This window comes from Vidua macroura, chromosome 4 (assembly GCF_024509145.1).
Source record: "Vidua macroura isolate BioBank_ID:100142 chromosome 4, ASM2450914v1, whole genome shotgun sequence".
Lineage (NCBI taxonomy): Eukaryota > Metazoa > Chordata > Aves > Passeriformes > Viduidae > Vidua > Vidua macroura.
This window is the reverse complement of record NC_071574.1, coordinates 48165092-48187851: the sequence shown is the minus strand read 5'-3', so window position 1 is coordinate 48187851 and position 22760 is coordinate 48165092. Positions and strand designations below refer to the sequence as shown.

Here is a 22760-nt window from a genome sequence, read left to right as displayed (position 1 = left end):
AGCTAGGAAGAGTCCTGACTCATTCACATTTTAATTGGCTTCAGGAAGGCAGCCTCTTATAGTCAGAACTGGGGATTCTTAACTGTTACTCTCACTATTTACTGATGTCACTCTGTTGCTGCAAGTTACTGTTCCACCAGTTGCACTAACAGCCCATGCTCCTCAGACAAAATTTCCACAATCATAGATTAATGTGTTAGCTACGATATACAGTTATTAAATGATAACACCACCACTTCCAGGACATGAATCCACAGAGATATTATGCTATTTAAGTTAAATGTAACCTAGTTAAAATATAACATTCCTGCTTTATACCCAACCAAATGCTTCTGTTTTCTAAATGCCCAGACTGCCCACATAGCAAATTTTTCTGAAGTAACACTTAAAAAACTTGAGAAGCTGTTTTCCTCCAAATCATTTCTCTCCCAAACCACAAAATATATATATGTAGCTCTGACTGCTCATAACTTGAACAATTTTAAGTTTTATACTTTTGTTTCATGTTATCTTCAGCAGTTAACACCTGCAACTTCTTAACTGCATAAATGACAGTTTCTAGTAGACACTGATAAACATTAATATATCATCCCAGTACTTTGAAAAGTCTTCAGCAATTCTGCAACATTTCCAGTGCTCTCCTAAAGGTCTCTCAGCCTCCTCAACCAATTTAAGCTCTCCTCAGTAAATAGTTTCCCCAGTAGAGTGCATTTGTATACAGGGAGCTTTATCAGTAGCTCCCTTGATCTTGACAGTTACAAAAAGTGACTTTAGAGGAGACTTCTCAAGAGTGTTAAATAAGGTTCTGATGAAATCAAAGTAATGCCATCACACAAATAGAAATTGCAAAAAGTGTAATATTGTCTCAGATTTATAGTCTAAGGAAATATAGATTAGCTAACTGTCACAGCATCAATGGGAACAGCACACATGCAAGTCTCCCAGCGGGATCTGGAATAGATCTGTATCTTCCAGCTGCAAATGCCTTATTTTCCAAGTAAAACTGAAGACAATACATATGCATGCAAAATACACAAAAAAGAAAGTAAAAACAAAATTAACCTACCTTCTTTCCATCTGCACTACTGTTCGATTTAGTAACATGATGACATTCTTTCATACAGGTATGATTCTGACAGTCAAGAAGTCGTCCACAAAATCTCTTACATGAGTAGGGATTTGCAGAGTGACATGGTAAAGGACTAACCTAGAAGTTAAAAATAAATAAATAACTATAGATATGCAGGTGGGATATATAGACAAACATTGCACATATGTAGCATGTGAGATATATATATTTACACACAGAGACACTGAATTATTACAGAGATGTTTTGGCTCTCCTTTGAAAAAGAAAAAACACCAGAAAAATTCTGTTTGATTTTTTAAGTATCATTTGGGTCCCTGTCCACATAACAATGTATTCATACAAATTTGTTTTACACTGATTGTAATAGGAAAACAAGCACACTTCATTAAACAAGCTAACTTTTGCAGCAGTTTCCCTTTCTTTTTGAAAGACTATTATACACTCAAATCTTTTAGCATCATTTGCTCCGTCTTTTTGAATTACACTCATGTCTTCCATTAGAGGTTCCTAGGGTGGTTTACTATTATTGCAAAAGACAGTAACACTTTGCTTCCACAGGGCTAATTGTGTTATCGTCACCATAAATCAAAAATATTTTACAGTCTAGAAACAGAAAACACCTGCAAGCCAGAAATTCTAAAAAGCAAATACTGACTACATCAAATATAACTCTCAGGAGAGGTAAGGAGAAGCAGAAATAGCTCCATAACAGGACTAAGATTTTAATGTCTTATGTCACATTTGTACTTTACAATTTGAGGTCAACACTCTTGTTAACAGAACTCTGCAGAAACCTTCAGAACATCTTCTTAGAAGCCATTACTCTTCATTGGTACTGAAACCAGTGTGAACTCCTAACTAGGTTACTTGCCTAAAGTTGAACAGTACAAGTCCCTCCATACAAAAGGATTAGAGGAAACTCGCTGTTAGCATTTTCCAACCATTATATAATACCCATACCAAAAAAAATTAGTTTTCTGTGATGCTGTCAAAAAAAAAAGAGATTTTTTTTCTTAATTTCATGTCATTTTGCAGAGAAAAACTATTCATGATGTTATTACACAAGAGGCTAATGTGACATAACTCACTTTGACTGGACTAAGGGTGTGATTTTATGTTGCAACTGTGGTTGACTGAACAGCTTTGCAGGGTACCCATTCCTTTTCTCTCTTCGAACTCTACAGCCCTCACAGCCATCTCCTACCACTTTGAACAAGTCCTACCAAACATCTCTCTTTACAGAAAGATGATTCAAATAATCAAAGTGGAAGGAATCAATAGAAAAATGCTTCTTGTCTTTTGCCAGTGGCCTAGCCAGACAAACAGATGAACACAGGAACTGAAAATAAAGGAGATGGCCTCACAGGGAAGAATGAGGGACAGCCTCCCTTCAGCACTGTCCATGTTATCTCCTTAAATCACACAAAGTACAATTTAAATACACTTGCCTATATAATTTTTTCTGGGCTTCACCCAAAAAATACTACTCCACGTCACTTCAAAATCCAGTTCATTCACAAGACTTCTGAACTCCCCTAATCATCCTGACTCACCAAGAATGAAGTCTGCATGGCAGGCTGAACATCAAGCATGGCATACACAGAAGAAAACGTTGAGGCCATCACATCCAACCACTTTCACACCTTTGTGTCAGAGCTGAAGCTAATGCTGGCTAAAGCACTAATACAACAACCACAACAAGTAGTCTGAACCCCTGGCTCCTACTGCCCCTTGCAAACATCCTACTCTGTCTCTGATGGATGTTTCTGGTGACCAAAGGAGGAAAAGCCAGCAAGCAGCAGGCCTAATAAAAACAGGGTCTGAAGCAGAGAATACTACCATACCCAGAATGCACACACCAATTACCAAAGCTTTTAATGTTCCTAATATCCCACCCCTTCACATCCTACTCCATCTCCCTCAGAGTGCAACATCCTTTCAGTAGCAATGGAAGTAGTCAAAGGATGTTAAAGATAAAAGAATGAAAGAAAAGATGTATCAAACATTACAATCCACCCACTTCTCTACCTTTCCTTGCTTACCCATTGCCACTCAGTTTTTTTATGACTATGCTTCTGCTGTGGCTCAGACAGTGACAGCAGATCGGGGCAACAATAAAAATGAGCTCTAGGGGTGCACTGTTCCAAAATGCTGGTGAGACTATTTTTACCAGAAGTTAGTCTTCCACCAGATAAGGACACAACCACTAGCTCCAGTTACAGCCAAGCACTTAGGCAGAATTGGAGCATCCCTCCCAGTAGCACAAGTACACAGATGAGAGGCACTGTGAAACAAAGGCAAGAGTGGTGAAGCACACAAGTCAGCCAGCTTTCAGAGGGATGACTACAGGGAACATCCCAGCCCTCTGGCTGCATCCAGAAGAGCTTCAGCTTGAGCTCAGTAAGATACAACAATCTCCTGGAATCAACTGATACTGTAGCCAAAAATTGAAAATTTTCAATTAATTTAAACCTACATTTTTTTTTCTCCATTTCTCTGCTGTGGATCTTAGTAATAAATCCAGCTGAGAAAGTAAAGTTTTACTTCCTACAGTTGGAATGAGTTTCTGAAATGGTTAAATGAGGGCTAGAACTCTTGCTACAGAGACAAACATTAAAGTAGCCACAAACTCCAGGAGGCTGATGAGCTGAAGAATGAAGAAGGCAGATGAGAACCATCAATATTTTATGAGAGCTGAATGGGAAAGAAAAAAAAAAAAAAAGGCAACATTTTTCAGACTCCAGGTCTTCCACAGGATAAGGAAAGGAAAGAAAGGAAAAAAAGACATGACAACTTTCAAAAGCTTTCCAGGTAATCTCCCAAATGCATAAAAGCAATTAACAGATAAATCAATTAGAATATGAAAATAAAAATCAACCGGACAAGGAAATTCTGGAAGCCTTTATAAGGTGCTTAGCCATAAAGATGAATCTCATCAAGTTTCACATTAAATTTTACCTAGAGGCAGAGTAATGGTCTTCCTCCTATGAACAAACCAGAACTAAAACCCACTCAGAATATTAAAACATACCATCCAAATTCCTACAAAAAGAAAAAAAAAAAAAAAAACAAAACACAAAAACACCCAAGAAGAGAGTTCAATGATATGCCCAGTCCAATACAGCATATTTACAAGGAAGCAAAACCAGAGCATTTTCCTTCCTCTAGAACATTTAATTAAATGAAGCAACTAGAAGAAAATTACAAACAGCAGATAAATTGGTACCATAGTCAGTAAAGATCTCCTTTGTCTTCATTTACTTTGTATGAGCTTTTATGTATGTTTCCCATAAAAAGAGATTTAGAATAACTTGATTTTAAAAGATTTTAAAACAGCATACATGTACTACTGCTATGAAATGCCAATGTATACAACAGTTAAAAAAAAGTTAGAACACCAAGATTTCTTTTTTGGGATGGCACCCACTGTTGATAGGTGATTTTTCTGACACACAACCTGAAACAAAATTGAGAGCTACTTTTAAGAACCTACAAGTGGAAGAATGAGGAGTTATTTATTTTTCTAAATATACGTCAAATTATTTAAGAGAAGGCTGTAGACTTCAGCTAAAAGAAATGTTCTTTTAGCTTAAACATCATGTAGACTCATACTTCCACTAAGCACAAATTTTATATAATTACATCATCTGAAAAGTAATTTTAAGTCTGTCCTTAAGTGATAAATTGCTTGTTCTAAATGTCAGAACATGTAAGAGCTCAAACTAAATCAATCCCTTAAAAATACTTCCTAAATCAAATACCAAAGAGAAATAAAAAAAAAAGAAAAAACAACCCCATACACAACCTTCCCAATGAACAACCAACTCCAATATTAAATTACTGCCCAAATATTAAAAAATTAGACAGTAGATTTGCTTGTTATACAAGTCCTAAGGTGTTTGCTTTTATTCTGTATTCTACACATCATCAGCAGGCATCCTGATAAAACACAAGAAGACTTTACAGCTTGCTTCATTCCTAGTTTCCTTCTTTTTTATATCTCTTCCATTATACGAGGCATAACAATAGGCCAACATAAGTAGTAGCATAGTACAGCAATAAGCACCTACTCACAGCCCAAGTTTGCTTAAGAAAGTTGCTACTACTTTTGTCACTTGTGAACAGTTCCCATTTCCCAGTGAAAATCCCCTCAGGACCCTTCTACTGGAGAGAAGCATTGCTAAATACTTATGTTTTCTCTTATTAACAAAAGTAAATGAATTTGAGCTGAGATTATTTGTTAGGAACTAATGTGGCTGTAAAACAGTGAACAGACATTACATGGTTTTTTTTTTTTCTTTCCAGCGATCTCAGAACAACACAAAAAGATAGAATGAGCACAAAATCCACTGCAAATAAAACACACTTCCTATACACATTAATGAATCATTCTTTTCCATAACTTCCACCAAAATCTGAACTAGAAGACAATTTCACTCGAGGAACTGCTGCATTTCAGTAGGAAGGCAGCACCACCCTCTGCAGGCTGACAGAAGTAACAGTTCATCTAGAATACCACGTAGCATCAAAAAATGTAAATAATTAAAGTCAGCTGTAGACTCACAGGGATTTGTCCTTAGTTTCTATGCAAATCCATATATAAAACATGACCCAAAGCCACTGAATGATTTTGCCAAGACTTGTATGCAACATAAAATGAAATATTTTTAAAATTATTCTGAAACAAGTAGTAATAAATATGTAGTAATTGTTACTATTTTCTCTAGTAAGTGTACTGACACTGTCCTTCTGCTACGAGGAAGGACAAACTTCACAGTCATGTACATCTAAACAGGACCAAATCCTTTTACACTGTCACATTATACACTGGGTCTACTGACCAGAGCTTGCATTTTATTTATACATAAATTCATGGAAGTTTGGGTGAGATTCGGTATGTCCTATCAAAAACCATGTCACTGACTCAATAAAATACTGGCAAATACACATGTAAGTTTTACTGTGGAAAAACAAAGCAAAGCCCATCTGTTTCAGCAACAAACAGACAAGCACTGTTGTTCTTTTCATCCACTTTCAGGACATGCTTTTTTTTCAGCAACCATCAAGCTGCAAAACAGCTCTATGGAAAAGCTGCACTCACAGCCTGGATGGGTTAGGGAACGTGCTGCTCCAACAGACTGCAGCTACACGGATACTGGTAACAACATTTAAAGATGTCACTAAAACATAATCAAGGCACCATTACAACATACATCAAGAGATTATTAATAAAGGTCAAAGAAAAAAAATGTATTTTCAATATTTTTGTATTTAATTTAGTGTTTTCTACATTTTTTTACTTGCTTAAAATGATCCTAAGTTTTTTTATAATATTGTTAGTCAGGCTTTGACAGTGAATTTATACCAGATATACCAATAGACAAAGCCATAACAGCAAAACATTTTTTTTAATTAGTTTAGCAATCATCTTCTGAAATCAAGAAAAAATACTTGACCTTACATTTTGTAACTTTTAGAAATTATTGTGAATAATGATGACAGCAACTAAGCATCAATTAGATTCTCTTCTCATGTAAGCCAAAATAGACAGCAACTTCACCTAAAACTAGAGAAGGCTACACAACAGAAAGATAAGTTAGTAACTAACACTCAAGAAGTTTCCACTATACAGTCTGATTTCATCCAAATGTGTGTTCAGATCCAAGTCACATGAGAATTTTCCTGTATGACATTATATTCTTTATCTTTTTAAAATATACACAGCAGTTCATAGAACTCTAGAGTGTGTGACAGAGAGAGAATATTAACTATATAATGAGGGAGGGAAAAAGCATAAATAATTAATTAGAAGACCACCAAAAAACATTTAAACACCTGCAAGAAAACACAAATAGCTACAAAAATCATGAGTTTAAATTTCTGTCCATGAATTCTACAAAATCAAATAGTTATACATTGTTCAGAAAGGAACTAAAATACCTTCTGATATGTAAGCGTTTGTGTTAAGGTACACTTCATCGATTTAAAAATATGTATTAAAAATCTGCTATTTCTTTTTAATGCCTTTTGTTTTGCAGACTTACAAAGTAAGGTAATTGCCATTATTTCACTTCACAGGGCAGTTTCCATGACTCACCTCATGCTGTCCAAGACACTCCCTGTTAAAAAATAAAAAAAATCAGAGATTTAGAAAATGCATACTTGTTTAAGGGACTTAAAAGAGTGACAGTGCTTTTCACACAAAAATTAGTGCAATCTATTTTTTAAAAGTGCAAACTAAGAAAATCATCCATCTATGCAGCTCAATGCCTCCTCCTTTTCAACAGTTGTTTGGATTGCTGTGTTTTATAATGAAAATCTCAACATTTGTTTCATGTGCAAATTAATTGCAGTTGTATATGAAATCAGTTACTTTTTAGAAAGTAATCTGCTTTTGTTCCAAATAGCATCTTCTTTTTCTCTACTAATACATCATATTTTTCAGTTATTTTAGAGATCTAGTCTGAAGAACGGTTATTTTTTCAAAAAATATCCCTGATAACTTCTTGGACACAAAATAATTATCTTTCTATATAAAATCTCTTTTTTTAATTTGCTTTTTTTTAAAATTTTAATACTTACACTGGTATAGGAACCTCACAGGGAGGGCACGGTAGTGCAGTCTGAATGAAGGCTGGCTCAGATGGCTGTTCCCAAGGCCCTGCAGACTGATGCTGAGTGCAAAAGACACCACTTGAATACAAAACATAAATGGAACTACCTGCTTGACCACAAATAAATGTACAATCTAAAGCTTTTCCAATCCTAAGAAATTAACTTTCTAGTAACCAGCTTTTTACTAATGGAAATCGCCACATCCCATATAGACAGTTATTAAATTAAAAATTCCAGTTTTATCCTTACCCTGGTTAGGGATAGGAAAATTAAGTCCTGTGGCTCCTAGTGCTAAAAATTAAGCACCAAACCAAATGAAAAAGACCAGTAAAACAATTATAACCAGTTAATAAAGGTTAAAATATTTCAATTAGTAAGCTACTTCAATTACCATCATGCAGTGCATAACATGTGTTATGTTAAAAACTACCAATTTCTGACTTCTAACTTGTGCAAAATTTGATGGCTTTGTAAATACCAGACTTGATTTTTTTTTTGTTCTTATGTTAAAAGTAATTGCTTAAAACTGAAATTAAATGTTTTTAATACAACTCCAACAAGAATCTTACAAATTTTTGAGCAATTCAATCATGTATTACAAAATTACTTAGTTTGCAACAAAGGAGCTAGAACCACTAAGCATCATGCTGAGCAGAATGCCTACCTCTGTGCTTGATTATGCGCTTACTCTGAACTCCAAAAGCCTCAAAACAGAAGATTCAGGTCAAACTGCCGCTCATTGTTCCGAACACAAATAATGCACCATTTTTCACTGTTTACTTACTACGCCAGTTTGCTTCACAAGTGCTTCATCATGGCAGGAAACAGGGCACAAATGACCACATGTTAAGGTTTTCTGGCAGGGCTGGCGACACGGAGGGCACCGCCCAAAGTGACAATAGTGTTTCTCCTGGGTAGAATGGTGACAGGTAGGTGGCCGACTGAAGTAAAATCCAAGAATGAATCAATATGACAGCAAGAAATACAAAGTTACAGTCACTGGGCAAGTATGTTCAACATACAAAGAACTGAAATTAACAAGTTGTTGGTGGTTTTTTAAATTAGTTTACTTCTCACTTCAGCAGGTGGTTAACATCACAATAAAATTACAGAGGAATTCTAAATAAAATTTAAAATCAAAGTTGGGTTTACATATTCAAACAGCTGTTTCAATCCTAATTCTACTCTGCACTACATTATCTTGCTACACCCCAGCAGGAAATATTCTTCTTCTTTTGCTAGTATAGTTTTCTAGATAAACTGCTTCACTGAGGTACTTCAAAACATACCAGAGATGACTTGAAGAAGTGAGCTGGACTACAGAGTTGGAAGAGCTTGGTGAGACAGAACCTCCCCCATGAAGCAGGCAAGCTGCTCATGAAACCTTGGTGTCAGAGAGGTATCTGATAGGAGGGATTATTGCTAATCTCCATCTGTATAGTCAAGGGTACAGAAGACTGAGAAGTAATAACTGTAATCAGATAGTGAACAATTTTTGCCTTTCAGGGTATATTTTACCACTTTCTATAAGAACACTTTAAACTCCACTTAAGAACAGGAAACAGGCATACTTTCTATACTGACCTGCACAGCTGCTTGCATTTCGGAGGTTTGATGGTACGCTCTCTGCCACAGGGCACTTTAATGACAGTTTTTCCACAACTGCATTTCACATCTACAGTCTCCGGACATGGATTACAACTACCTAAAAACAAACACATGAACAATATGACAAGCAAGTCAGAAATAACCCCTCTCTCACATTTAAAAAAACCCAGTTATCTGGATCGCACAACACTTAGATGTTTTCAATTTGTATTTTAGTCTTACATACCTATGAAGAAATGTCATCTTTCATCCAAATTCAAAAAGGGACACTGATAAACTGGTACAATAAACTTTTGCAGATTTAGTATGTTGTTAATGTTCAACCTATGTATAATGAATGCTTCCTTGAAAACATCCTCTATCTCTATAAAGTTACTAAACTGATGCATTTTGAAAACTGTATCTGTAAAAGATCTATGTTTTAATTCATAACTCTCCCACACCATTTCTTCACCAAGTGCCAACTGCTAAGTTTTATTATTAGAGTAATTTAACAGCAAGAATATGAATCTTCTAAAAAAAGCAAAGACATGGGATTTTAGCTTACTAATCATGTTGCATTCTGAAGCTTTAAAGAAAACAACTGAAGATATTTACAGCAAAAAATTTTAAGCAATTCTGACTTGCTAGCAGGATCTGAAAAGCAGCATTTCAAGAAGCAGATGTCTCACTGGCAAAAGGCTGCTGAAGAGAAAAGGATGGAAGCACTACAGTCTTCATATTGTAAAGTAAATTAAACAACAATATAGTGTTCAGCATGCACAGAAACATAGAATCATTTGGGTTGGAAGAGATCTTAAAGATGATCTAGATCCAACCCCTCTGCCATGTGCAGGGACACATTTCACTCGACCATACTGCTCAAAGCCCCACCCAATCTAGCCTCAAAACACTGCCAAGGATGGAGCATCCAAAAATCCTCTGGGCAACCTGTTCCAATGCCTCAGCACCCTCACAGTAAAAAATCTCTTCCTAATATCTAATCTAAATATATTCTCTTTTCATTCCCCCTTGTCCTGCCACTGCCTGCCCTTGTAAAAAGTCCCCCTCCATCTTTCTTGTAGGCTGCTTTAGGGACTAGAAGGCTGCCAGTCTTCTCCAGGTTAAAAAACCCCAATTCTCTCACTCTTTCCTCACAGGAGAGGTGCTCCATACCTCTCACCATCTTAGTGGCCCTTCTCTGGACTCTCTCCAACAGGTCCATGTCCTTCCTGTGCTGGGACCCCAGAGTTGGATGCAGTGTTCCAGGTGGGGTCTCACCAGAGCAGAGCAAAAGGGCAGAATCCCCTCCTTCCCCTGCTGCCCACACTGCTTTGGATGCAGCCCAGCACACATTTGGCTTTCTGGGCTGTGAGTGCACATGGCTGGGTCATGTCCAGCCTCTCACAGCAACCCCAAGACCCTCTCAGCAGGGCTGCTCTGGATCTGCTCATCCCTCAGCCTGTGTTGATACCAGGGATTGCCCCAACCCCGGGGTGCAGCACCTTGCACCTGGTTGTTAAACCTTATGAGAATCCCAAGGGCCCACTTCTCAAGCTTGTCCAGCTGCTTTTGCAAAATAAACTGAAGGTCTAAAGCTATACTGCCCAGAGTGGCTAATATGGCTACAATTCACTTAAATATCCTATTAAGGAAGACAACTCAAAAATACAGAAAGGCAGAGATCAGAGATTCAGAGAGCCTGAAGGTAAGGTGAAAGGATACTGTTCTCAAATCAAGCATTATAATGTACTACAGTAGGAAGCAAAAACATTTCTATTCCCTGGCAACACACTGCACATTTCAGCAAGCACAATAAATATTAAAAAAAAAAAAAAAGGAAAAACCCCAAACCACAAACAGAATAGATTAAGTTATCTGTTTTCAGGGACTCCTGCTAGAGGCCAAGTGTTTATTATCACCAACCTCTAAAAATTCTGAGATTTGGACCCCATCTGGGAAGTTATTTTCTAGGATGCATCTATTTCCTTTAATAACAGTGATTTTTCATAGGAAAATTACCCTGACCTGGTATTACATACTAAAGATAAAATAATTAATCATAACTTTCAGTAGCTATTAAAATATTGGTATATAGGGAGAAACAAATGAATATAAATATTTTTACATTAAAATAATTGCCTTTATTAGGAATCTTTTCAAACATTTATGAAGATATTACAAACTATACTAGACTATTTTGTTAAAACACAGAGAATTTAGGAAAGAAAATAAATCTATCATCTGGTATCATTAGTCATTACCTTCATTATATGCAACTTTAGTTAGTAAATAGACAATTATGCTCTTTTGATAAGTTACTCTTCAAAGTGTATATATTTGATATTTACACTCTCAGTGATCACTTTTGCTTTCTTACAGGCATTGCTTTATTATTTTCATGTTAATTACTAGAAATCTTTGTCACTTTTAGCCAGGTTGTAAAATGCAAGCAGCATCGAATATAAACAATCATTCAACATAAAAGCTTAATCTACAATACAGCATAAGCTCTTTAGTTTTCCAATCAGAATTTTATTCTAGAATTTAGTTATCAACCAAACTAATGTGGAAAAGCAATTGTTACCAGTTTTCTTCCAACAGTACACAAAAACTTACGTATTTCCAAGATTTTAGAGAGCTACAGGGGATGGACAAGAAAGGAAAGGGAAAGAGAAAAGGGGCACAGTATATAGAGAAAAACCAAACTGCTAGTTTGTGGTGACAGATTTAATAGCAAGTTAACACATACAACTACCACATTTACCTATCCTCTCCTCCTAAGAGTCACTGCCTCAGAAGGAAGACTGGCTGAACAAGTTGTGATTTATTTCCCAAGTCATTGCAATTTATGCTTCAAAATACTAAGGAAAATTACAGAGGCTACTTGGCTGCTGTTTCAGCATGGCAGCAGCTTCTATGGGGAAAATTGCTCAGAGAGCAGACAATTTTTCAGCCATTCCAATTTAACCCCCTACCAAGCAAATGTCAAAGCAATCTGCCAGGTAATTTTGCTTGTTTCCAGCATCTTTCTAACCAAGGTCACTGGATTCAGAAGCAAACTTTTTTGTTATCCTTCTTATAGTCAGTAACAAGTTCTTATTTTCTTTTACCAGTAGGATACCAATATACATTCAAATTCCATCATTTTTTTTTTCACTTTAAGCCCATTTGTACCATATGCTGCATTTAGCATTTTTTAAAACCATCCAGACTCAATAAGCAGCAGTCATTTCTATATGCATTTGGACTTTGTTATGCATATTCAGTGAACCGAATTATTGGGAAAAGGAAGTCAAGCCATGGATTTTGTATTACACAATTGGAAAGAAGACAAGAAATTTTTCAGAGGAAAAGTATTAAGCAAAATCACCAAGTAAAAACTCGGGTTGCCACTATTTAAGTCCTTAAGTTCTAACCAGCACTTTCAAACACACTGCTCCCACAAAAAGCCCACATGCAACAATGAAGAGAATTCATTAGCACGACACACAGTCCTGCAAGCATGAAACTTGGCAAAAATAAAAAATATTCCATCTCTACAGGGATTCTTCACCGGTTCTTACCTCTGTGGCAGCCTGAAGGACATTTGTGATTTCTGCAGCCGAGAGTCCGCCCACAGACTTGATCACAAGGTGGACAGTTTCCAGAACAACACTATTAAAAAAGACCCATGAAGTCTAATGACTGGAGACAGAAATTTCTGGTGTACACTTTCCCTCTTCTACTATCATTTTTTCAATACTTATTTTAAAAAAAGTCAGTGCAATTTAGTCAAATTTCCTCAAACTCATTCCAGAAAAAAGGCTAACCATAAAGTAGTTTTAAAAAAAATTCTTATTACAAAGTAACAAGGAAAGACACATTTGAATGCATCATTTCAACACATTAAAAAGGCAGAGGGCTTCAAATAAGCATAAAGTTCAAAATATTATAATATTTTAATCCCAAATAATTTCTAAAGATAGGATACTTAACAGTTCACCTCATTATTCTGCAATTTCTTCCAATTTTATGGTATACTGTCACCAGCATAAAAATGTTGGTAACCATTTTTTATATACCTTTTACCTCTGTAGTAAAGGCAGATAACTTCAAGACCAGTTATCTATTTTCTATTCTTAAATAAATTAGTAATGTGAAAGAATCAGAACATTTCACAAAATCATCACATCAGTGGATGTCGTATCAGGAGAGAACATCATCTTTTCTATTAACTTGAAAAGTACCCTCCTTCTGAAAGAAACCTGGATTTTCCACCATGGAGGCATCAACATTGCGTTTACTTGTTTTGTAATCTTTTCACATAAAATGAAATTCACTACAACAATAATATTCAAAAACACTTAAGAGTAAAACTGTATTTTTTCATACCTATTTGTGGTAAGTAGTCCAACTTTCAGAAAGTATTAATTTACAAATAGGAGGCAATTTTCAGGCTCTCTTGAATGAATAAACTGAAAAGATACTTCTGATACTTTTGATTTCAAATAAGAAGCAAAACAAAGCTCCAATTCCCAACTGTCAGACCACTGCTGCTTGCACTGCTGTGTATGTGGGATGGAATGCTGGGCTGTCAAAAATAAAGAGTGTGTCCCTGACAAAGTTTTAAGTGATTCCCAGCTCTTCCTACAAATTAGGGAAATAAATTGACTTCACTACTGCAGAATGCATAAATCATTAGTGACTACTCAAGAATCTGAAAGCAAAACCGCCATCAGGAACTGTGGAGGTGTCAAAATCCCCTCCATGTTTATAAGGCCAGTGAGTGTTACTTGATGTCATGCTTTTCAGAGAATTCTGGTACGCTGAAAACTAGTTTCAGTGACATGGAATAAAACTCCTCTTTCTACACAAAACATGAGGTGGAACAACAAGCTGATGTGATTTTATCTAGATTTTTTTTACAAGTCAACTAAACAATGCATTTGAGAAAGATTATCTCTGGCACTTACCTTCCTCCGGCACTGGTGCTTCTGACAATCACGGATTTTAGTACACTTTGTTTCACACAGATATGGCTTATGGCACGGCATGCGCTTGGTGTGCTTCCCACAGCGACACTGCTTTTCAACCTCCTGGGCAGCAAGACAGGGGAAAAAGGCAGGGTGTTTTTAATACAAGAGGAAAAAAAAAAAGGAAAATTAAATGTTCTACTACTATCTGTAAAGGAAAGTTCAAGGAAAATTAACATTACACTGCATACACAATGCAAGTGTGTCATGATGTGCAATGATGATAAGTGTAACTGCAAAACAAATTCATACAAAAATTACCCCTCCTGGACATTAAAGTAGATTCACCCCTAGTGTTTACAGATAATTTAAGAAGTAGATGAGCAGGTTTATCTGACCTTCATCATGGCTGTCATGTGATGATTACTATCACCTAGACTTTGTAGCCAAAGCTGGTTCAGGAAGAGACAGCTGAGACCTGACAGAGCAATGGCTTTGTAGGCCAGACCACAGAAGCTCCAGAGATATCTAGAGGACAGTAAAACTTAAATTTTCTTAAAAAGAAGAAAATAATGCTATGTTATACCACCTTCCATCTCACTAATGAAGGAATATCATGGAAAGACAAAGCTAGAAGGAAGCTAGAGAAGATGGGGAAAAAAATTAAGTGTATTTTAGGGCATAATAATTTTGAAAAACAAAACAAAATAAAACCAAGCCAAAGCAATATACTCATCCACAGGTACAACCTCAACTCAACACAATGTTCAACTACATACTTAAGAGTTGTGTTGGGATGAGAGGGGAATAATGAAAGAACATGCTGCTTTTAATAAACAAAGTCACAGATTTTGTGATAGATATGATTTCATTTTCCTTAGGTGACCTGCACTGTTCCAGCCCAAACAAAATGCAAACCTGATGAAGTAAGACTAACCTGTCTGCATATTTCACAGGGACCCCGATGACAGCGCTGTGAACATTTATGGATGCCACATTCCAGAACTTTGTCACAACTATCACCACAAGTGGGCACATCTTCTGTACAAGGCAGTGTAAATTCTAGATGAGGAGAGAAAAGTACAAGTAAACATTTAGGGGGGGAAAAAGCCAAAATATTTCAGAAAAAAATGCAATGTACAGTAAGTTCAAATGTCAGTTGTCTTTTGTTTTTTTAAAAGCTTCCTTAGAATTACTTAGTTATTCACATCAAAAATTAAACCTCTGGTGCTAAATAAAGCTTTGAAAGCTATGCAAAAAAAGTTAATATACTGTCATGGCTGACAATAAGAACTTTTTATGGACCCTGCCCTGCAGAATTAGCCTAAACTACCAACTGTGAAAGACTGGAGGACTTTTTATTCAATTTATCCTTAACAAAAAAGGGTAGCTTACTTGTTTTTCCACATGGACAGGACCTTTTCCCAGAACGAGGACAGTCTCCACAGGGACCAGCATGACAAACTTGTTCACATGTGTGATTGCCACATGGCAAACATTTCCCACACACCTGAGAAATTCAGACAAACCAAGTGAATGCAATGTAATAGAACTACATACCAAGCCAAAGCAAGCCAAGGGTAAAAAGAAGGAGTGAGATGCTTCTGGATGCACTTTCACTTTTCCTGAATTTTGTTAATAAATGCTGTATTTGCTGAGCTCCCTAAATAAAACTGATCATCCCTGCAGTGATCCTTCCTGGAAGACCACAGTACAGTGAGGAGTTAGTGATTCAGAAAACCTGAGGAGTTGCAGGTCTGTGCTGGGCTGCACATACAGCTCAGCCTTCAGGCCTGCATTGTGCTGCACATACACTTTGGCCACAGGATAAAGTTACTGTAGCAGAAGAGATTGGAGGCAGCTCCCACTTGGTACCAGTGATTATGCTGTCTGCATGTCCTTGCCTTTATCCAAAAGTGCAGCAAGAAGTTCTCATCTGAATACCCTTCCTGTTTGATTGAAGAAATTATGATCAAGGATGCTTTCTTCTTGTAAGTAGATCCTACAATAGCCTTCAACAACCAAAGTAGGGTCTGCACTGCATGCTGCACATCTATGATGGCCCATTCAATGCTGTACAACTTGGGGTTCCAGAGATCTAAAGGGACATGCTAGTCTTTAGATTATACTCCTTTTCTCTATAGTGTTAGCTGAAATAAACTGCATTATTACTGATACTTCACAGAGGCCAAGTACCTTCCTTACTGGGATCGGAATGGCCAAGTACCTCCTGATACAGCCTCCCACCCACCACTTAATTTTTTGAATTATTTGTATTTTTTGCAGTCTGTCAATCCATAGCCTTGGTCTTAAGCACAGGCTGCAAATATACTTCAAAGAATTAATCACAAAGCTTTCATTCTGCTACAGTCCTAAAAATAAGCATGAAACTCTTGACTACTAAGCTGTGGTTTCATTCTTACTTTCAAGGCAACAGCTGAAATTTCAACCTCAAGTACAAGAAAAAGAGTATACAAAGTTAAATTCACTGCTAGAGTAACCCTAGAACAATTCCAGAACAGTAACATTTTAACTACTATAAAAATTAATGGAGCCACCAATTAAATCTCTTCCCAAACAATGCTGTTTATATTTTTGATTACACTTTCAAAAGTTAATTTTTTTTTCTTACTGAATATGTTTCTCCAATCTTTAATACACCAAGTAATCAAATTTTATAAAAGTGAGAAATCCATTTAAAGTCATAGCTTCAACATACCTGATCACACTGCCACTGAGGGCTTGCACAAAGTCTCTCCGCTGTCTGTCTCCCACAGATACACCGTTGTTTACTGACACGTGGACAAGGCTGACAGTCTCCTGTATGCAATTGCAAAGTGACATTGAGAGTAGGAATTGCAAAAGAATGATGTATCTTAAAAACAGAAACAACTACTGCTCTGAAATTTAAAAAGGTTGGTCTACCTGCATGACAGGGATTCTCACAAGTATGTTGTCCACACAGCAGTGTTCGTCCACATGGCAGGCGGCAAGACCACTCCTTGGCACTGCACCTTCGGGGCACTGCTTTGGCTTTCTTACAGTGACAGGTTGTTGTGACCATCTTTGGGCAAGGTGGACACGGTCCTAATTACAGGAAAAAGAGTATCTTGTCAACGACCATTCAGCAAATGCAGCCTTGATTACATCTCTTCTGAGAATTTTAAATATACTTAACAGCTGTTAAGTTGAACTGTGTAACAGGTACCTAAACACAGGTCACACAATCAAGAAACACAAGGGATTTACCTGGATGACAAAGCAGCAAACATTTGTGACCACAGGAAGGTTTGAATTCCCTCTCACATATTTGACCACAGGAGTGAGGTACTAGCCATGGGTCCACCGTTGGATTCTCCACTTTTCCACAGTAACAGTAATACCTACTGGGAGTTTCAGAGCGTTTGTATTCAAACCTACATTTTGGGCTAAAACAAGGGAAAAAGGAGTGAAAACAAAAGCAATTCCTTAAAACAATGAAAAAACAACAAAAAAAGCAGTTTTTATCATTTTGGCTTCCCAAAACTATTCCAATGCTACCAATTAACATTTTAACAACTACTATAATGAATAACAAAAATATACACTAACACAGAATAAAGGTCTTTCTACACGTCAGATTTTACAATACATTAATTAGAATGTCTAAGGAATTGTCTTGTTAATGCAATTTCTTTCCTCTAAGAATATATATAAACAAAAATCAGCACAGCAAAATTCAGAACAGCTTTTATGTCAAGCAATATCAAAGGAATCTATGCAACAGTTAACCTACTTAAATAGAACCAATTTAAAAAAAAAGGATTAAAAAACAGGGATTTACTAGTAGCCGTCTTATTAATGTAAAACAAAGTTTAGCAAAGCTATTAAAACCATGCATAATAATTAAAATTTTATCTGAAAAATTTTCAATTCAAGAGCTACACCTTCAGTTTTCATCCCTGACGCTGACAGAAATTTAAAAAAACATTACTGCTAAAGCTAGATAGACACTAGAGGCCGGAAATTTATAAAGTGCCACAGGCCCCACAGAAGCCATGAACCAGGGAGGAAACACAAGGAAGGAGAAACAAAGCAATCCACATTGCTGGCTACACTGAAAAGACAACAGACAAGAAGGTCCCCCCTCTGAGAAGAATATAAAGACTTCGAAAGACCTATGAACTCATTTTTATCAAATAAAACATCAATTTGCCTTGCTATAATACATTACAGACTGTGAGCCATTTCTCAATAGTGGTAGCATAGTTTTAGCAGGTCCTTAAATGTAAAATAAAATAGCATTTGCCAGAAGATGCATTATCAACTTGAGATGCTGCCAGCCAACAACTGATACTTTATTTCCAAAACAAACCTGCTTAGGAAATTTCATTCGTGCAGCTACATTATTACCTTCTTCTTTATACCATCTCAAGAAAAACTGCAGGATTTAATTTAATGTTTGGATTATAATGAGACCAAAAAAATAAATAAATCCCTACATCTTGTTATTTGACAATATTTTTTAAACTTCTTTCATGGTGCCAACTTTAAAAGTGAAAAATATGTAAAGCCATTCAGAAATACAAAAATTTTAAATAATTTTAAAAAGCAATAGAAAAGTCAGTCTTCTAAACTTTTTTTTTGTTGTGTACATGATGTACAAGTACCACTCCTTCTAAATACCAGCTTGCATGGTTTTCCCAACAGAAATAACTTTGTAAATGTACCATGATGACCTCACCATGGCCAGGGATAATCTTTCTTCCCAAAATCATCATCTGTCAAAGGAGAAGATACAAGGAAGAGGCTGTCCTTGGCCCACTTTTGGATGCACACCAGATGAAATATACAAAAGCATCCACAACAGCTCCAGACCTAAAGAGCAGACATCAAATGTCAATTGCTTTAAATGAAGTTTCCATTGATGAACATCCATAATAGCTAAAGAAATATTTCCCTTTAAAAACTGCTTTTCAGAGATAGATTACACCCACTATTAGATCAATACAGACAGTTTTTCTATTATAGATTCATACCTACAGTCTTTTTTCCAACTCCCATGGGAAGTTTCTGCCAAGGCTGTCAGAGCCCAAAATACTCAGATAACCAGAGAAATGTTGATTTAAACACACTGTTGGAGGTCATGTAGCACAAATTGATGCCCAAAGAAAGACTATTGCCAGCTTAGCTCTGTTCAGAGACAGGTTTGCCAAGCAAAGCTGGAAAGTCTTGACACATGGGGACTCCACAACCATTCTGGGCAAGCTACTCCAACTCTCATATTACCTTCCCATGTCCAGCCTGCACCTCCCAAGGCCCAGTTTGTGCTACTCTCCCTTATTAAACAACCTGGCCCCATAAAGATGACTTTGGCTTTACCAAAAACTATAACAATTTGGTAAAAAAAGTTTAACTAATTTTTTTTTAATAATTCGACAATGTTATGAAATGATAGTATGAAAATGCAGAGATTTTCCTCATTAACTTACAGAGGACAGTGCCAATGACTAAGTTGCTATAACTATGGTAACTAACTTCCCAAAACTAAAGCTGAGCAGGAGACATTATGTAAACAAAGAGACGTAGCTGATACAGAACAAGATAATTAGCAAACCACTGAATTATAAAAGAAGGCTTTCAAGTTACCAAATCACCTCACTTCTGCTGAGATAAGATTAACTCCATCAAGAGCCACAGAACTTCAGATATGAAGCTAAACAAACTCATTAAGGTCTGAAAGAATATGGATTAAATATTTTAAGAATTCATACAAAATAGATTGCATTTCTTTTTAGAAACAAGTTACTGACTACAGTTTCATTGAGTACTTGTAGTACGTGTATATCTATCATAAGAAATTAAAATATTTTCTGCATTTCCTTTCTTTTTAATATTAAACATACAGTTGATGTCTCAGGTTTTAGCTTTTATATTTTTCAGATTCTGTACTGCTTTAGTGTGGAGCTCTGAGCTTCATATTACAGGATAGTAAGCTCTCTTCACAGAGTAGGTAGACAAAACAATTCCTTCTCTAGGGGACCCAAGGACAACCGATCCAAACCTCAGGCACAAGAGCATAAACAATGGTGGAATGAAGAGAGAAAAGCAAGGATGGGAGTTCATAACCTAAAGCTATAATTGGATAATTAACTCCAATATGCTAACGGACCAAAACATATAAGAGACCTTGTGATTGGTCATCACATTTTGGGTTCGTCTTGGGTGTAGCCCTGGCTGGGGTCTTGTACTGCTCAAGGTGTGTCCACCGAGGCCTTTTTGGAAATACCTACTTTATCCTTTAACTTTGCCTAGCCTCTCTTCTAGGTCATCCTTCACAAGGCATCACAGTTATAAATGTTTTTGATTCAAGTACCTCTAACAGAAAGAGAAAAAAATGTTTGTCCTGAAATCTTTCCCATATAAAATGTACCTATATGAAATAGGACAAACTTCTCTGACACACACACTACTTTTCCACCTGATCAGCATTGAGGGCAGCAAAGTTTATCTTAGTTTCCCTGCTGTAAATCTAACAATAATATCTCCTAATGTTCTAGTATTTCATGTCTTGCTTTGCTACTCCATAGCTTACTGAATACACTATTGCAAGCACTGGCATTCAAGCATTTATCTTTGTCACCTGCTACTACCTAAAACTTAAAAATAGCTATTTTACACAATGATAATAAACATATGACCAAAAAAAAAAAAAAAAGACATATTCTGATTACAAGCTACACATATAACTACTTATGTCTTCCAGTGTTTCAAAATCCAAAGATGCCAAATTTGTCTTTAGTAATTTTACCATTTTAAAGCTATCAATCCCAAGAATAACCTCAATAATATAAGTTATTCAGACAGTAACCTTTGTTTTGCTCTAAAAGATTACTGCAAAGTACTTACAGCTTGGTTCCTTTTAACTGAAGCAATGCAGATGAGACATGTCATGGCCCCTGACTGAAAAGCCTCATTCATGTACTGTCTTGTGCGTTCCAGTTCACTTGCATCTCCATCTTTAACGGATAAAGATTTTTAAAGCAATTAGAAGCATTTTATCTGTTATTTTCTACATGTTGAAACTGCTGCAAAAGTATTTTTTTCTCTGAATGAAGCCAGCCATGCATTATTTAAAAAGCCACTCTTAAGACAGTTAAAAGCTATACCATTGCTTCTGCACGAAAAGACAAGAAGTGCAGCCAGCATGCACTGCTGGGAAAAAATATTTTTAATGCAAGACATCATGATAGAGTGCCTTCCTTCTAACTACGGTAAAATTCTAATACACAACGATACTGCATTGCTTATGCTTTCAGACTAAAATAAAAGTCAGTAAATGAAAAAAAACATTACCAGTTTGACTGGTGTAAATGGTAAATGTTTTGTCCAAAATCTTCCCTTGTTTTACTTCAGCATCTTCATCATCATCTTCAGATGAGGAGCTTAATTGGTCTTCAACTAGCTTTTTTGCTGCAGCCTGATTAGCCTTCTTAATTTCATCAAATTTCTTCAGTGAAGATAATTCTATTAAGAGAAAATACTAATGATTAATACCATGATAGCTAATTGTAAACATTCTTAAAAATAGGTTAGAAACTATTGTAAAATAGTTGATAGCTGTTAAGCATGTACTGTTAGTTGGTTATGATAAAAGGAGTTTAAAGGGGCAGTTGTCAGAAATACGGTACTCAAGGTAACATAATACATCTAAGTAAAGTGCACCACCCCCAAGCGAAAAGAGCCAGCCTGGACAGAACTGTAATGGGCCAATCAAGCACCTTAAACCTTCAACACCACATTCAGTTCTACATACTTTCAATTGTCCTTTTCTTTAAAGAGTTTGCAGATTTAATTTTTTAAGAGTATCACATCACTACATTTTCAATACCTCACAAGAAGAGCTAAATTGTATTTATTTCTTTACTGTGCATTATCATAAAATTCACAGCAGGAATTATTATCTGCCAATTACTGCTGACCAAACCTAACATACCAGAATACAAGCAACTATAATGCTGCTTTATTAAAAGGATACTTAAAAAAACCCCAGACATCCCACACAAACACAACTGTCACAGCATGAGGAAAACAAAACACGACATGCAGTTTTGTTTGTAACAAATTTACAGTTGTTATAACTTGCAGATACCATAAAGTATTTCTCCAGCATCTGGTATTTTTTAAATTATTACTTTCTCCCTCAAATTCAACAAATCTTTACTGCAATAGTGTGTTCACGCTATATCACATGAGATTTTTCTACTAGACCCAATATATTTATCGGGGTTTCATCAAGTTTAGTTTTAAGGCTTTTCTTAAGAAACTATGGTGCCACTAAAAAGAGCTCTGTCTTTGGCACTGCTCTGGTGTATTTCCCGAGGACGAACTTGCACTCACAGCTGCCGCGCTCACCGACAGCCCGCACCTTTCCCAGAGCGGAGCGAAGCGCTTCCGTGACCAGCGCACCTAACGCTGTCTCTAGCGAGCAACTCCCCTGGCTGTTTCCAACCAGAAAGAAACACTTCATCCAT

The 22760-nt window shown here is 36.4% G+C and overlaps 1 protein-coding gene across 1 annotated transcript in view; it reads right to left on the bottom strand.

Moving 5' to 3' along the window:
- The window catches only part of NFXL1 (nuclear transcription factor, X-box binding like 1), a 44527-nt gene extending 21767 nt beyond the window's left edge, over positions 1-22760 (bottom strand). The window contains exons 1-16 of the mRNA XM_053976675.1: positions 22655-22760; positions 21583-21753; positions 21136-21245; positions 18971-19104; positions 17497-17675; positions 17173-17334; positions 16967-17067; positions 15643-15757; positions 15185-15309; positions 14248-14370; positions 12859-12949; positions 9290-9410; positions 8490-8646; positions 7673-7764; positions 7188-7209; positions 1067-1207 (exon numbers count right to left, since the gene is read on the bottom strand). Coding sequence (XP_053832650.1) covers positions 1067-1207; positions 7188-7209; positions 7673-7764; positions 8490-8646; positions 9290-9410; positions 12859-12949; positions 14248-14370; positions 15185-15309; positions 15643-15757; positions 16967-17067; positions 17173-17334; positions 17497-17675; positions 18971-19104; positions 21136-21245; positions 21583-21753; positions 22655-22760 — 1950 coding nt within the window. The remainder of the gene's footprint in view (positions 1-1066; positions 1208-7187; positions 7210-7672; positions 7765-8489; positions 8647-9289; positions 9411-12858; positions 12950-14247; positions 14371-15184; positions 15310-15642; positions 15758-16966; positions 17068-17172; positions 17335-17496; positions 17676-18970; positions 19105-21135; positions 21246-21582; positions 21754-22654) is intronic.